Source organism: Styela clava, chromosome 5 (genome assembly GCF_964204865.1).
Source record: "Styela clava chromosome 5, kaStyClav1.hap1.2, whole genome shotgun sequence".
NCBI lineage: Eukaryota > Metazoa > Chordata > Ascidiacea > Stolidobranchia > Styelidae > Styela > Styela clava.
In genome coordinates this window covers 14,345,217-14,360,134 of record NC_135254.1, presented here as the reverse complement: position 1 = coordinate 14,360,134, position 14,918 = coordinate 14,345,217, and the positions used below count along the sequence as shown (strand labels likewise).

The following is a 14,918-nucleotide window of genomic DNA, read 5'->3' as shown; positions in this document are numbered from 1 at the left end:
TATTTGATATTTGTGATCATTTATCTATCATGTATTGTATACATAACACCTAAATTATTTGGAAATTGGGATTCATGCAATTAAATTGACATAATAATATATTTGGATAAACCAAAACTATCATTTTCATAAATCCGATTTGGCTATGGATTTAAATTTGGCAAAAAAAAAAAAAAAGCCTTTACCAGATTTCAGTTTTTTGCTAACGCTGTAATAAACTTACTAGTTTGGGCTTGTTTACAGCCCTCTCAATAGCGTAACGGCTAACCCATGGATATAAAAAATGAGCATGTAAATGACTAAACGATACCAAATTGTCACCAAATGGAACAAGTTTGTCCTGCAGTCAAAGTCTACCCTGTTCGTCTCTATTCATGTTGAATGTTGCATAACTTCTACATATTTACTTAGTGTAAAAGTATTACGGACCTAATAACAAAAAATTTGTTATTCAAACTCTCATCCAATATTTCCATAAATGGTGATTGCTTTCCCACAAACCAACCACACTTTCTTCAAACTAAATAGACAAATGTGAAAGCACTTGGCAAAGTAAATATAATCACAGTGAAACAATAAAATCCGAAGTAAATGTAAACAATAAATGTCATGAAAATTCACTTTGTAACAAATCAAATAAATTAGAATATGATTCATTATCAACGTCATAGTTTTGATCAATGGATGATTGATTAAAATTTTCAACAAAATTTTTCACTTCCCCGGAGGGCAACAGTTCTGGAAAACAGTACTCTGGTAAAAAATAATCATAACGAAGCCTTTTTGGCCCAAAAGAGTCAGTGCGTGGAATATTATGTAATCTTGTCCGTGGATTACGAAAAACTGCTGTGTCTGTGCGAACTAATCCACAATCATCCGGATATAATTTGACTTCACTTTCTGGAATGAATAATTTGGCACATTCAACTGATGAAGCAGCAGCATCTGTAAAACTTGCACCAGTGGTTGAGGTAGACATGGAAGACACTCCGGAGTCTGATGACAGATCGTCGTTGGAACAATTCCGGCAGCGTGTAGGCTAGAACAAGAGTTATATTTTAAATATAATAAAAATAAAAAAAATGTTATGCGGTAGTTTTCGATCTGGTACCCACCTCTGGAGAAGCAGGTGTTGCAAAAAGATTGAGAAGTGATGCAGGCTGTTGCGGAACCTAAAAATGAAGAGATTATTATTAGAATATGGGAACACGATTGGACATCCCACAAAATAGACATTTTTACTTACAATATTAGGTTTGGAGCATTTACAAAGCGGGGTTTCTAGTGTCTGGACAGTTTCTTCGTCTTCAGTGAATGAGGCCTCATTTGACCGTAACTGCTGCAAATGTGCTCTAACACAAGCACATCTTTTTAGGAAATACTGTATCCATCCTGACGTTGCATTATACAAAGTCAGTGGCAAACCCGCTTTTAAACACAGTTCCACAGCCTTATTACTAAGTATAGCAGCATTGACTCTACTTCCAGAGCATACAAGCTTCTGGTGATATTTAGCCACTTCATAATCAATATCAATATAACCAGTTGGTCTAAAACCAATCCCACTTAAACCTGTTATGCATAGAGAAACAGAACAAAATATACAATTTAGGACGATAGGAGAAAGTAAATAATTTTAAAAAATATGGCAATTGCATTTAGAACAATTTGATTAAACCACTGTCTGACGGTTCGTATATTATGTCTTGGAATTATCATTGCAAAAAGCATGCAATAGGATTAAGGATGAAAGAGCAAATGATAAGAGAACATATCACGACAGAAGTCCTATTTCATGAATGAAGTCATATATGCCAGCATTAGAATTCAAAATATTACATAAGCAGTATTGCTGGAAGATTGGAAATACTGCTGTACTGAACCAGTCAACAAAACAGCAAGATCAGACAATAATACATTAATAAAATATTCAAATATCAAAAATGTAATAAAATTCGACCCATTCTTTACCGAAATATTTTTTATCTTCTTCTCGTATAACAATCATCTTTTCGGGATTCAGGTTTTCCCATGTGGCGCCCTTACACGGAACCACTATGCGCTTCTTACGCTTTTTAGTATTCTGCACTTTCGCTTGCCTGCGGTTTCGGCAGTTTAATTGAGACCGCTGAGGCCCTAACTTCACCAACTTTGTTCTAGACATAACAGATATATAGATATACACTCGCCTCAAACTTTTCTAATGAAATATTTACAATTCCTAAATCCAGAATACAGTCGCCACGAGGACACCTCAAAGAAGGGCGTCGAAACAACAGAATGTCGTTTATCGCCGTTGTAAAATAACCAATGCTGATTGGTTGGTTTGCTGGTTCACGTGACGACGACCTTTTTTCCTGTCTAGTTCCTGACGTAATAAAGAAAGATAAAGAACGACGCGCGAAAGAAAAAATCCATATCGCTGTGACGTATTTGAGCTTTTGCGTCTCGAGCCTCTGGGCACACGAGGTGTAAACTTTTATCTCCCCGCGGCGTGTTATCTCTTACCTAGACTGGATCATGCTAGTCACTAAACAAATCGAATATTTTTTTGCCCACAGTTGCCGTTCATTGATGAAATCCACTGCTGAATAGCGATATCAGAGTTGGCGAACCCAATGTACTTACAACGTGGTGATCGCACTCTGCGGCACATGGCAAGGTGTTTTTCATAAATCTCACATTTTTACATTAGTGAGGGGCCTGGATTTCATAATCATTGTTTAATTATTTTTATTAATTATTTCAACGTCTGTGCTGATTATAGAGTCGAAATAAAACCAATATATAGTTAAGAGTAATATTTTGAATATCATTGGTCTGAATATGTAATCAGCGCAAGATGCTCGCTTGCAATTAGGGCTGGGCATTTTCGAAACACTGGTGTTTCGAAATCGAAACGAAATTTTGCCTTCGAAACGAAACGAAACACACGTTTGTTATAAACAGTGAAATATGATACCATTATTACCCATGGAATTTAATGTATAATGACATCTATTTTCCACAATTAAATCCACAAAAGGATATCACTGGATGCTAATTCGAAAGATAAAACGATAATGATAATTCCACGAATGTTTCTGCTCAATGACAAAGCAGCGGCCAGATCAAAACGTGGACGGCGGCGCTTGGACGTTTGCGCGATATTTAATATTCTTATAAACACTGAAAACGATATTTGAGAGTCACGATATTCGAATAAATTCGGATATTAAATTCGAATTGGTCACTAATTACAGGTTGCATTTGCTATGACGTCATAATATCCGTTTCGAAGGTCGAAACGCCGCCGTTTCGACATATCAGTGTTTCGAAACGTTTCGAAACATTGTTTCGAAACGCCCAGCCCTACTTGCAATACAGCAATACTAAAGTATGTTAATATTTCTTCCTTTAATACACCAGATCGAGCAGAATGTTCTTCGTGTTTCAACTGTGATGGTGCATGCCCATTGGCCCAAAACATTGAATAATTCAAAAACAGTTCTTGCTAGTTTAGCAATGTTATTTGAGTGCTTTGTTTGGCAAATAATGCTCAAGAAGCAACATGTATACGTGAATGAAGGCCAATGTTTGCACAATGCGTTATAGAGGGCTGGAAAAATTAATAAAATGATCATAAATTAAAAGAATCTAGATCTATGTTTCTAGTCTAGTCCTGATTAAGGTTTATATATAAAAAAAATCAAATTTGATTCGTTCATTGGTTTTACCAACTAGTATAATGAAATTCCCTCCATGGTTCAACTCCGTGTAACTGAAAAAGTTATCAGGTTACAGTAGTTTCATTCCACAAAGACTCAGAAATCACGGAATCATGTGAACTAAATATATACTAGCAAGTGCATTTAAATGTGATTCTTGGGCTGAATTCCTAGTACTGGAAAGGAATTTGCAGCTGCTCATGTTATCTTATGTGGGTCTCATGTAGTTTCGTACCTAACGTACTTCTAGTAGGCAGTAGCATAACAATTTTTTCATGTGTCAATCCTAACCCCCACCTGACCACACCATCCCAAAATTACGTCACTACGACATCACAGTGACGTAATAGAGCCCTTCAAACTATGCGAACTGTCATCCAAGACGCGCAGACGAGAACCCGAAATCGAACAGCCATTTCTCTCGTTTTCTCGTCGCAACGATCCCGATAGGAGAGAGATCGCTGACGTCAGTCAGTTCTTAATATCGGCGGCGCCGATGCCATTTCGGGCGATCGTAGGAGTATTTGGCAAGCTCTATGACGTAATTGTGACTACATAGTGACGTAATTTTTGGATGGCGTAGTCAGGTGAGGGTTAGGATTGGCATGTCAAAAAATTGTTGTGCTACGCCTACTAGAAGTACGTTGGGTACGAAACTACACGAGACCCCAACTTTTTTACTTACAAGTTAGAAACACACATTAGGAAGGATATGAATGAATATCGCTAACAGTAAATATCCAAAATAAACTTTGCAGGAAGTTTTCTAAAGAACATAAAATCTAAAAATGAGTGACTGGGTGGGATTTACTGACGCTGATTTACGAAGAATGAAAAGCGATGGAAATCGCTCAGCTGGTGCCAAAGTTGCTAAACCCTTAACTGGCGGTGCCAAAGCGAAACAAGGATCTATCTTGGGCCAAAAGGTTCAAAAAAGGCAAAGCTCTAAAACTACTCCTCGAGTCCAAAAGGAACATGGTGATGTACCCTCGGAAGCAATGCTATCACAAGCTGCTAATGAAGAATCCTCCAAGAAAAACCTACCATCAAAAGTCACAACTCCTACTGATAATACACCATTACATGGGAAGACATGCACTCCACCAATAGGTATTTTCTCTTGAGGTTTGATGAATTTTATTACTGTTAGTTGTCTCTCTGACCAAATGTTCCTATTAATTTAGAATCTACAGATAAAAGTGCTAATGACACAGTTGAAAGCGAAGAGCCTGAAATTTTAGAAGATGCTGAAGTCATCAAAGAGTAAGCATATTATAGCCTATTTTCATGTGACCTGACATACCTAACCTAAAATTTTGTTTTTAATCAATTTGGGCAAGATGTGGTTTACAGTTTGCTTCTTGCTCACATTTACTGAATGCAATATCCTTGGTTTGTAACAACAATTATCTGATTAGCCATGGATTATATTTTATTATAATTTTTTTTATTCATACCTTCCAGAAAAGAGAAAATCAAACTTGAAGACATCCAACAGAGACAAAAACAAATGGAGGAGAAAAATAAAAGGAAGAAGACAATGCTAACGAAAGCAATTGCAGAGAGGTTCGTATATATATTGATGTAAATGTCTGTATATAATATGCATATATTATTCTTCATAGCTCTTAATATACATAAATATGTTTCATTGAAATGCTTCAAATCTTTGAACCCATACAAATTCCTTAATTAACACCATCAGGCATCAGCCTAACTATTTTGGTGTAGTTGGTTTAAGATCTTCAGTTTAACCCCATGTCCTGAATGTAATGAAAGACTTTCTAAGAAATAGATGTTCGACTGCTTCTCAGTGCCGCCTCAAAGGTCTGAAACCTCCTCATAAAAAAACTGTAATAAGTGGCTATTTTAACTTTAGGTATATACGTATATAGTATTTATAAATGGTCTCACCTAGCGCCATGGTTTCTACCTGCCAATTGGTTGTCTATTATATATAATGAATTAGAACCAAAAAAAAAAAAGATAATGATTCTATCCATATCATTGTCTGAAGCAGTGGTTCTCAAACGGTGGGGCGCACCCTCACAAGGGGGGCGTAGACAGTTTTTTGAGGTGGCGTGGAGCTAATTAAAAATTAAACTATTTGTTAGATTTGATCTTGCCCGCCTTGTTTTGAATAGGCTATTTACATTTCTTTACTTTGGATATTTATGTCCCATCCACATATTATTAATATGTTTTTTGAATGAAACATCATTTCGCCTCAACTATCTGTTATTTTAGAGGTGGGGCGCGAGACTTGAGAAATTCTCAAAAGGGGGCGCGTCCCAAAAAGTTTGAGAATCACTGGTCTAAAATGATCGTTGTTTCAGAAGTGGCAACTGCATGATATCATCAGCATATGTAACCAGCTTATATCAAACTGGTTTTTGTAACAACTTCATTACATTTCTTCTCATAGCTTAATACATGTTCAAATTTTTTTCAACTTGAAATGGAATAGATTTTAGAATTAAGACTGGTATTAGATTACATTATCATTTGCAAGATTTTTGCTAATCCTTATTTGATAAAACTTTGATACATCAAGTCATTTTAATTTTACAGAAAAAAGAGAGCGTTTGCAGAATCAACAAAACTTGTCAAAATACAAGCCGAACTTACAAAGCTTGATGGCATGTTGAATTATGATGTTTCACTTCTTAGAGATAGAATTGATGAAGCTTGCGTAGATTATAATCATGCACAGTAAGTTATGGTATTATATTTTTAATTATACATGATAATGTATGTTAATTTAGGGTGAACTGTAAAGTTTCTTTCGACCTCATTTACACTTCCTATGTTTCCAGACATCCTTTTGTTGCTTCTACTCTACTATTTCTGATATGTCATGCAAGTTGTAATTGCTTCAAATGTCCTGTAGTATATTTGGTAATATTCTACTAACAAAGGCGGGCAAAATCTCGAGGTTATTTTCATCCTCACAGTTGCTGCCACTTGATAATCTCTAACAATATGTAAAGGAGATAGCGATCAGAGACCGCTGACTTATCGATCCAGCGGCGTGTGCCCTGCGCTCTGACTCAATAGCGTGGAAACTTTTTTGATGGAAACTTGCGCATCGCACACACACTCAGCACATGCACACTCTTGCTTCAAAAATCTAGGTCATTCACGTTCTCTCGCTTTTCAAAAATCTAGATCTCTTCATCACTAATTAATTAATGACTCTCTTGTTATACGACATAATCCAAAATCAATAGGCTTCTGGTTTGTGATATGATGAATGAACATGCAAAATTTGGAGCAGATTCAACCTCGCTTGCGTGAGATATCGCATGTATCTAACAGACAAATACCTATTAACATACTTACCGATCAAGATCGATAAGTAATAAAGTCATCATTGTCTTTATGACAAGTCCATCATAAACAGTGCACATATAATTCCTCCTAATCACTTCCTGCTTCTTGATGAATGGACATAAGGGTTGTCACAAACTATGTTCAAGTTTAATTTTTAAGGATTCCTGTGTTACCAAACAGCTGATTGGCGTTTTTAAATATAAGTTATAACTGTATATTTTCAGAAAACGCTTTGATAAAGCAGAAGCGGAATACATAAGTGCAAAAATGAATCTTCACAAGGCAACACAAATGAAAGAAGAATTGACAGAACATCTATTCCATTTAATACAATTAAATGAGGAAAGGAAGGTAAGGCTGAACTATGCTTCAATATATGATAGATTGATTATGATTTGACCAAAGGATAGGAGAAATGATTTGACCACCCCGGGAGAATAGAAAGCTGATAATACTGCTCAATCATAAGACGAAACACGGCTTCTCCCGTTACTAGTCCATGTAAGGTTTGGGGATAAAAAATCATTTATTATTTTAAGATGCATGGACTTGAGTAGTAAGCCGTAACCAGCCAGAAGTTACGTGAACCACCTGACCATGGCTGGGAGTCCAGCGATCCTCTTGCGCATAATTATATCCATGAGATTCGAACCTTTGCAGGGTGCGATGGAGTATTTGTAAGCATAGCCTGCAGTGCCAACTGGAACTACCCACCTTTTTCATACTATTAATCTCTATTTTGCTCATATAACAGGCTAACAAGTTGGAAGAATTAATGCAGAAGCTGGAATTGGACGAGTCTGAAGAAATAGCTGTAGAAGCTGAAAGTTCTCAAACTGATTCAAAGGTTTCAACAGAATCGACTGCCGATAATAATAAAGATGTTGAAGTTGAACCCAGCAATTCATCACCAGATTTAACACAAAGTTCAGGTGTGAATGAAACAAATGATAATATTGAAGTTAAACCCAAAGAAGCTGATGAAATAAAATAGATTACAGTGGACTTCTTTTAAGCGGGAATCATAGCTAGCAATCTGTTCGATCGGACAAGTGCCTGCAAAGCAATTATCATATTATGTATCATTAGAGCAAATACATTTATACTGCAATTGGACCTGGGACTTAAAAATTTGTAGCAACCATTTGTTATTGATATTTCTTTTTTCTGTATGTCGTATAAGTCAATTGCACTGTGCAATTATTGTTTATATAGTGAATTTATCAGGAAAATAAGTTTTGTGGTCATATTTATTTATTTTTGTTTATTTAGGTTGGTGGTTATGTTTTGCTTTTAAATTTTATCAGCCCATTGCAATACTGAAATTGCACTGAGTAAAAAATCATAGTACTTTTCTATGTTAAATTATTTATACGCAATATTATGGTGCCTTAATAAATATATTACACTTTGATGTACTTTTTTCAGTGGCATATTAGGCCTAGTTTGTGGATATGCATAGATATATAAACTCAGATTCAGTCCATTAAGAAATCCATACTCAGGCAGTTATACCATGTAGTGCCATAATGTTTTGTGATTTGATCTCTAAATAATAATTTAAGTACAAACACGTATGTGGGAAGAGAAGTCCTTGTGTGATTTCTTCAATGTGAATGAGCAGGAACGGTGTTTGCTTTGAAAGTATCTGATAGTGTGTTAACCATGCCTCATGGAAACACACACAGTCTGCTGCTCACTTCTAACTTCATATCAGATAAACAACTCTCATGGGCCTGTTCTAGTATCAGTCCTTCACAAGCTAGTGGTAAGCTGTGATAACCATTTGCACCCATTATGACAGCTGCTCACACATACTTGCTACCTACACTACTTTTTCCGAACCCAGTGAAACCTTGAATGGCTGATCTGTCCCATATCCACAAAAGTCAATATACGGACAAGGGGACTCGTACAAATATATCACCGAGATGTCTATGTCACTCACATTTATAACATTGCAATTTAACCTCATCCACATGACTACAACAAAGTGGATGTCTGGGGTCTAACTACTTTCTATACTACAGATTTCAGCTATCATATTGAATGAATATTACTTCACAATCACACCATTGAAATTTCTTCACTACCAGCAAGACTAAATCATGTATAGCCATGTACATTTGTAGGCCAAGATCCAACTGAATTTAACTATCACATCACCCTTATGTTTCTAGTAAGTTCAATATAAAAATGCAACCTCTGGGTTTGTACTTTTTATAGTAAAAAATGCATAATGGAATAGAATTTTGATAAGAAAAAGGAGATGTTGTTGTCACATTTTTGCCAGTGACGGTGATTTATTATGAAACTGTTGTATCTTCTTCAATCGTGCTACGGATTCCGTTTTTCCAAGAATGCAAATAATTTCTGCAACTGCAGGTCCTTGCTGAAATTAAAGCAAAATGTTCTCCATTAGAAGATTGAAAAGTTCGGTCATATGGCTAATAGAAATATAAACTTACTTTCCGTCCACTTAATAAATATCTTAACAATGTCATGGCGGGAGCAATTTTCAACTTCGCCTTAGCCTGAATATCACGAATCCTTGGAGTGATCACTTCTTTAGATAAACCGTCAACATTAATGTCTTCTAGAAAACTGAAATTTGAAAACGCAAATGATTAACTTTAGCTATAGACATGCTTTTATGAAAACATTGTGTCATATCTATAAAAATGAATAATTAAGTGAAGCAAGAAAAAAGCTCAGTAGAAGTTAAATGATAAATGCCATATTAACAAGCCTGTTTATCTCACCTTAAATTTATCAATGTTTTCATAGAATTTTGACCAAATTTCAATAAAATCAAGATGTTTATACATGGATGAGAAAAGAGATCGTTCAAAAACAATAAAATGTAATAAAAATCACCTGCAAATATTTAGAACAAATTTCATCATATCTTCTTGAATTTCCTCGTGTGGAATAGAAGGACGAATCCAAACATAATTATATTCTTCACTGATTAAATCCTTGAGAACTGTTATGTGATTCTACATGAAAATATATGTGCTTTCGACTGTTGTCATTGAGAATTTCAAGGAAAACCTACTTCAGAGTATACTAATTTCAATGAGTTTGAAGACCATTCACATTATATTTAACACTATAAATGTGTATAATGCGTCAGCGAAAAGAAATTTATTCTTCATCGTAAGAGTCATAGTTATTTAGACCGATAGGATCTATTTTCAAAAACTTGATCTAAGCTATGGCTGAGTATGGCACATGAAACAATCCCAACTTGTATGATAAATGGAGTGCATACAGAATAATTCTGCAAAATAAAAATGAACCTGACAGTGATAAGCGAAGTAATACCTTTCTGATTGAGAGAACTCTATCGATATATTCATTTTTTTGCTCATCATTAGACATTTTATTCAATATATTGCTTTCTCCATACTTCTCCAAAACATACTTCCTTCAAACAAAGAAAAAGAGCGGTTGAAGATAAAGTTCAAATTATAACACGGGTCATCCACAACAAAACTACCAAGATATTTGTTTGCAATTAGAACTGTAAGCACTAACCCACTAAGATTATCAAAGACATGACTTTGAAGTTTTCTGTAACAACAGTCCATCTACCTTAATTCTTCTATCATACAATTTATGCTTCTTTCATCTGACAGTAAATGCTTTAAAATTGTTGAGTTGTATTCACCAAGCTTTGAGAAACTTACAATTGAATTATTCACTCCGACCTAACAAAATAATATCATTGTCATCTTTTTTGTTACATTTTTTATACAAGTTGAAAAAATAAATTAATTAGAGAATATAACAGCAGATTATTAAATTACTATTTTTGCATTGAAATCATAGAAGTTTTAAAATTTATAGAGTAAAAAATGACATTTCCTTATTTTGCTACAATTTGGGAAGAATTTATGATCAGAGCTCAAGTAATTGCAAAATTAACATCTCGTCTATTCGTTTGTCAAACAATTTCTGGAATTGTTGTTAATTACATAAGAAAATAAGGCCAGATAAGAATTTAATTCTTCAATATCAAAACCAAGTCGATATAATCAGCCAGGATATTTTAAGGACTACACAATGATGTCAAACCTTTTCCATTGAAAATTCTTTTGCCATTATATCTAAAACTTTCGTTGGAGTTGCAACTTCATCACCGAATATTATTCCAGAACTTTCTGTGAATCCAGCACCATAATGAGCTAAAAAATTTAAAATCGATGCGGCATGGTATCCACCCTCACGATATTGCTCCACATACACATCACCCTGTGAATTTTAACAATGTTTAATCCTTCAATTTGTACAAGACATGTAAAAAATTGATTTCTGGATCAAGTCCTATGAACATTATCAGTAAAATCAAATTAAATATTCTAGTATTTTTGATCAGATAATTTGTTGCAACGCTCAGAGCTATGGAGTCTGAGTTTGGCAGGTTATAGTCGAAATTTTGAACTTCTCAAAGTCAGAATAGCAGACTTTTAACAGTAGTAAAAAATGTCGAAATATTAGACAAACTCAAAACATATCAACTTTACTAATTGTAATAAAAAGTCTATGAAAGACAGCTTGCATAAGAAAATTTTTTGTTATCAAAATTTGATTTCGTCAGAATGTGAAGCCGAAATTTTTTACAACCCAGTGTCGAAATCAAAATTTTTCCTGACCCTAAGTCAAAGAGATAAAATTTTTAGGCAAAAGTCAGGACCCGATTGCAAATTTTCTCCACATCCCTAATATCATCAATCAACCCACCTACCTACCTGCCTTTTAGACAATTTCCTGCCGTCTTCATTCAAAAGCAATGGAAGATGTGCATATTGTGGTGGTTTCCAACCGAATGCTTCATATAGCATTACATGTTTCACAGTTGACATCATCCATTCTTGGCCCCGTAATACATGGGTTATTTTCATCAAATGATCATCAACAATGTTTGCCAGATGATATGTTGGATACCTAAATGTGAATGGGTCACCTTGTAATGGCATCCATCGTAGGTTACAACCCTGTGCCGCCCACCTTACTCAGTGTGCAATTTATTGGGTTTGCAATGCCAAACCAGAAAGATTCTGGGGCCTAGCACATTAAATCACTTTTCTCGGACTCCAGATCAAATAAGTAATATGGCCTGCCGATGCATCGTGCTGAACGATGGGAATACGCTCACTACTGCCCCTCTGATTACCCTGCGTGGGTTTGCTCGAATCCCATGCAAGGATAGTTATGTGTGAGAGGATTGCTGGACTAAATGCTATCCTATCCCATCCTGATATCAGTAAGGTTTCACTAAATGTAAACAAATTACCTGTCTGATTTGTATATTACAGGATCCCCTTCAATACTGGCAACATCGTGCTTTATCTCACCATTTAATATATCCTCAAAAGATCTAATATCATTCTGAAGCTTCAGACGCAAGACATAAGGCATTCCAAGATCTAGCTTTTCTTCAATCTCGGATTCTGACAAATTTCTACACCTGTTGTCATATCTGAAAAGTCAAAAAATATTATGCCATGAAAAAATCCTTAAAAAGTTGAACAGCATAAAAGTGTGTTTATACCCATATGCCAGGGGTGGCCAACACGTCGATCGCCACGTCTCGAGTAGTCGATCGCGTCTGATGTTGAGTAAATTTAATAATAACATACCCCCCGAAAAAAAAACAGTTAAAAAAAAACGCCTGAATAATACAGTACTGTACATGCACTGTTTGTCAGTACTTGACTGACAAACAATCCTACAACAATTTCTGCACTGTGCGAAAGTTATTGCCTCAATCCAAAAGTAGTGTGATAAATTTTTATTTGCAACGGTAGCAGGGGCATCAGAATGCCCATTTTTTTTCTAATTCCAAGTGAGCAAAGAATCGGACTTGAAATTAGACACTCACACTCAAGTTTGAGCAATCATGTAATATTTATGATTTTAGAATATTCAATATTTGCTGTTTACATAATACATGGGTACTTTTCAAGGTTTTTTTGAGGGGAATGGAAACACTTACGACTAAAAATTAGACAGGCCCTAGATCAGAATTGTATGATTTGAATAAATTTAAAAAATATGATGAAACATTTACTCCGGGTTCAATTACATAATCAAATTGAATGGAATACAAAAAATGCAAATTTTTGTGACAATTTCATTGAGAATGCGGCCGCAGAGCCAAGCTTAATGGCAGTGGTGAAATTTTTGTATGCGTGTGTGCAGTTATCTGTGTATCCAGTATTCATTCCTTATTGTTTATGACCTAATTACCGATCAGTCGATCGCCAGCTATTTTGAAGATTATAGTCGATCGCAGTCAAAAGCAGGTTGGCCACCCCTGCTATATACCATTACATTTAATGTTAAAATAAATATACAACTACCGACTACGTTCTTTTCTCTGCATTTGATCCCTTCTCAATATCTCCAATCTTCTTTCACTGCAAAAACATTTATACGCAATTCCATTGTCTAAAAGTTGATTTGCGTACCTGAATGTTGGAAAGAAAAGATTAGAAAATTTCAATTATGAAAACTGTTACATAGTAATTATTTACTAAGATATTTTCTATATAACTTGACTATAGATGAAGACCGATATAGGGAAAATTTCATATTCATGAAATTCCTCATAAACATGTCATGGGCAATGAATGCATTTGAAGATGGAAAACCAAATCATTTTCAACAAAACTTTTGAAAGACTGGTAAACCGGTCTGGAAATTGTGCATTGTTATGAATCAAAATATTATAATTTGTTTGAAGCACAGTAGTCGCCAATTAAAGTAAATGTTCAGCTTAGCATAACATACTTTTCATATATATCCAATCTTTCACTTTGTACATAAGGTCCGAAGTCTCCCCCAATTCCTGGTCCTTCATCTGGTGTTATTCCAGCCCATTTTAATTGATTTAATAAATTTTCTACGACACCAGGCACAATTCTTGATTGATCAGTATCTTCAATCCTGATGATAAACTGACCACCACCTAGAAAAATGTTAAAGATATGATTTACAATTAGTTCAGTGATAAATAGTATTACTATTTAGTATTTACAACATGGTGAATCATTAAGATATTGCTAAGAAATATTCACCTTTTTGGGATTTCACAAATAAGTAATTGAGTAAAGCAGTTCTCAGTCCACCGATATGCAGAAAACCTGAATAATAATTATTTATATAATACAATATTGATATACAATTTATATATACAATATTGAGTGGGATAGGATTTTCATATTAATCTCGAGAAGAGGAAAGCCGATGGCTTAATGGCAACTATTTTTTGTTTCAGATGCATTGAATTGACCAGCGGTCATGTGAACCACCCTACGGAGTCAAGCAATCCTCTCTCACATAATTATACCACATAGGGATCGAAATTGCAAACCTGCACAGGGCTCAAAGTTGCAACGGCAATCATAATCCTAATGCATGCTACGAGGCGCCCACCGCCAGGCTAAGTCTCGACTTGGTTGGTTATTTATTAATAGATAATATGCCACCATAATCATATATTTTTTCGATAGCTTTTGCCTCTCCAGTCACCCACAACATCACTAAAACATCATTCATCTACTGTAATGTTCATATTAAATCAATTAAAAATAAAGAAACCTGTTGGTGAGGGTGCAAATCTAACACGGACATTCCAGAGGTGAGATGAAATAGAAAATCTACGACATCGTTGATAAGTTTTGCATGTAAATCTATGATTACAGATATTTAGAAGCCAAGATTTGTAAAACATGACAAATAAAACATTCTGAAAAAATTGAAAACCAATCAGAACGATGAAGGCATTGTGAATCAGCTGGATAATTTCTAACACAGTATAATGGGTTGAAAGAAAGTCAAAATCCTAAAATAAGTAATTAATGTTTTGTA

The 14,918-nt window shown here is 35.0% G+C and overlaps 3 protein-coding genes across 4 annotated transcripts; 1 reads left to right on the top strand and 2 right to left on the bottom strand.

Moving 5' to 3' along the window:
• Window positions 1-535: 535 nt before the first annotated feature.
• On the bottom strand, window positions 536-2,305 carry LOC120344284 (uncharacterized). The gene is made up of 4 exons (XM_039413418.2): window positions 1,972-2,305; window positions 1,247-1,572; window positions 1,116-1,172; window positions 536-1,039 (listed from the first exon to the last, which is right to left on the bottom strand). Exons 1-4 carry the CDS (start codon window positions 2,162-2,164, stop codon window positions 608-610), a joined length of 1,008 nt encoding a protein of 335 aa, XP_039269352.2. The 5' UTR covers window positions 2,165-2,305; the 3' UTR covers window positions 536-607.
• A 1,846-nt stretch (window positions 2,306-4,151) lies between these two features.
• LOC120344848 (RAB6-interacting golgin-like) lies at window positions 4,152-8,454 on the top strand. Of its 2 annotated transcripts, XM_078112419.1 has the most exons (7): window positions 4,152-4,294; window positions 4,466-4,817; window positions 4,892-4,970; window positions 5,172-5,273; window positions 6,279-6,419; window positions 7,265-7,391; window positions 7,795-8,454. In XM_078112419.1, the coding sequence occupies exons 2-7, from the start codon at window positions 4,496-4,498 to the stop codon at window positions 8,032-8,034; spliced, it is 1,011 nt and encodes a 336-aa protein (XP_077968545.1). In that variant the 5' UTR covers window positions 4,152-4,294; window positions 4,466-4,495; the 3' UTR covers window positions 8,035-8,454. The 2 variants fall into 2 exon arrangements, with proteins under 2 accessions (XP_077968545.1, XP_077968544.1); XM_078112418.1 differs by lacking the exon at window positions 4,152-4,294 and having other exon boundaries at window positions 4,324-4,817.
• Window positions 8,455-9,244: 790 nt separating this feature from the next.
• LOC120344957 (nondiscriminating glutamyl-tRNA synthetase EARS2, mitochondrial-like) lies at window positions 9,245-14,792 on the bottom strand. Its single transcript, XM_039414305.2, has 12 exons — window positions 14,649-14,792; window positions 14,126-14,191; window positions 13,839-14,016; window positions 13,409-13,516; window positions 12,340-12,525; window positions 11,795-11,990; window positions 11,121-11,297; window positions 10,638-10,753; window positions 10,368-10,470; window positions 9,918-10,039; window positions 9,509-9,644; window positions 9,245-9,432 (listed from the first exon to the last, which is right to left on the bottom strand). The coding sequence occupies exons 1-12, from the start codon at window positions 14,779-14,781 to the stop codon at window positions 9,319-9,321; spliced, it is 1,635 nt and encodes a 544-aa protein (XP_039270239.2). The 5' UTR covers window positions 14,782-14,792; the 3' UTR covers window positions 9,245-9,318.
• Window positions 14,793-14,918: the final 126 nt, after the last annotated feature.

Bases quoted from the DNA above. Each gene is read 5' to 3' on its own strand.
- LOC120344284 (XM_039413418.2), bottom strand. From the start codon at position 2,164: ATGTCTAGAACAAAGTTGGTGAAGTTAGGGCCTCAGCGGTCTCAATTA. The intron at 1,573-1,971 runs GTAAAGAATGGG...TATGCATAACAG, and splicing joins AGAAGATAAAAAATATTTCG to GTTTAAGTGGGATTGGTTTT. The intron at 1,040-1,115 runs GTGGGTACCAGA...CTCTTGTTCTAG, and splicing joins CAACACCTGCTTCTCCAGAG to CCTACACGCTGCCGGAATTG.
- LOC120344848 (XM_078112419.1), top strand. From the start codon at position 4,496: ATGAGTGACTGGGTGGGATTTACTGACGCTGATTTACGAAGAATGAAA. The intron at 4,818-4,891 runs GTATTTTCTCTT...CTATTAATTTAG, and splicing joins GACATGCACTCCACCAATAG to AATCTACAGATAAAAGTGCT. The intron at 5,274-6,278 runs GTTCGTATATAT...TTAATTTTACAG, and splicing joins ACGAAAGCAATTGCAGAGAG to AAAAAAGAGAGCGTTTGCAG.
- LOC120344957 (XM_039414305.2), bottom strand. From the start codon at position 14,781: ATGTTTTACAAATCTTGGCTTCTAAATATCTGTAATCATAGATTTACA. The intron at 12,526-13,408 runs GTAGTTGTATAT...TTGACTTTTCAG, and splicing joins CAGAGAAAAGAACGTAGTCG to ATATGACAACAGGTGTAGAA. The intron at 9,433-9,508 runs GTAAGTTTATAT...CTTTAATTTCAG, and splicing joins ATTTATTAAGTGGACGGAAA to CAAGGACCTGCAGTTGCAGA.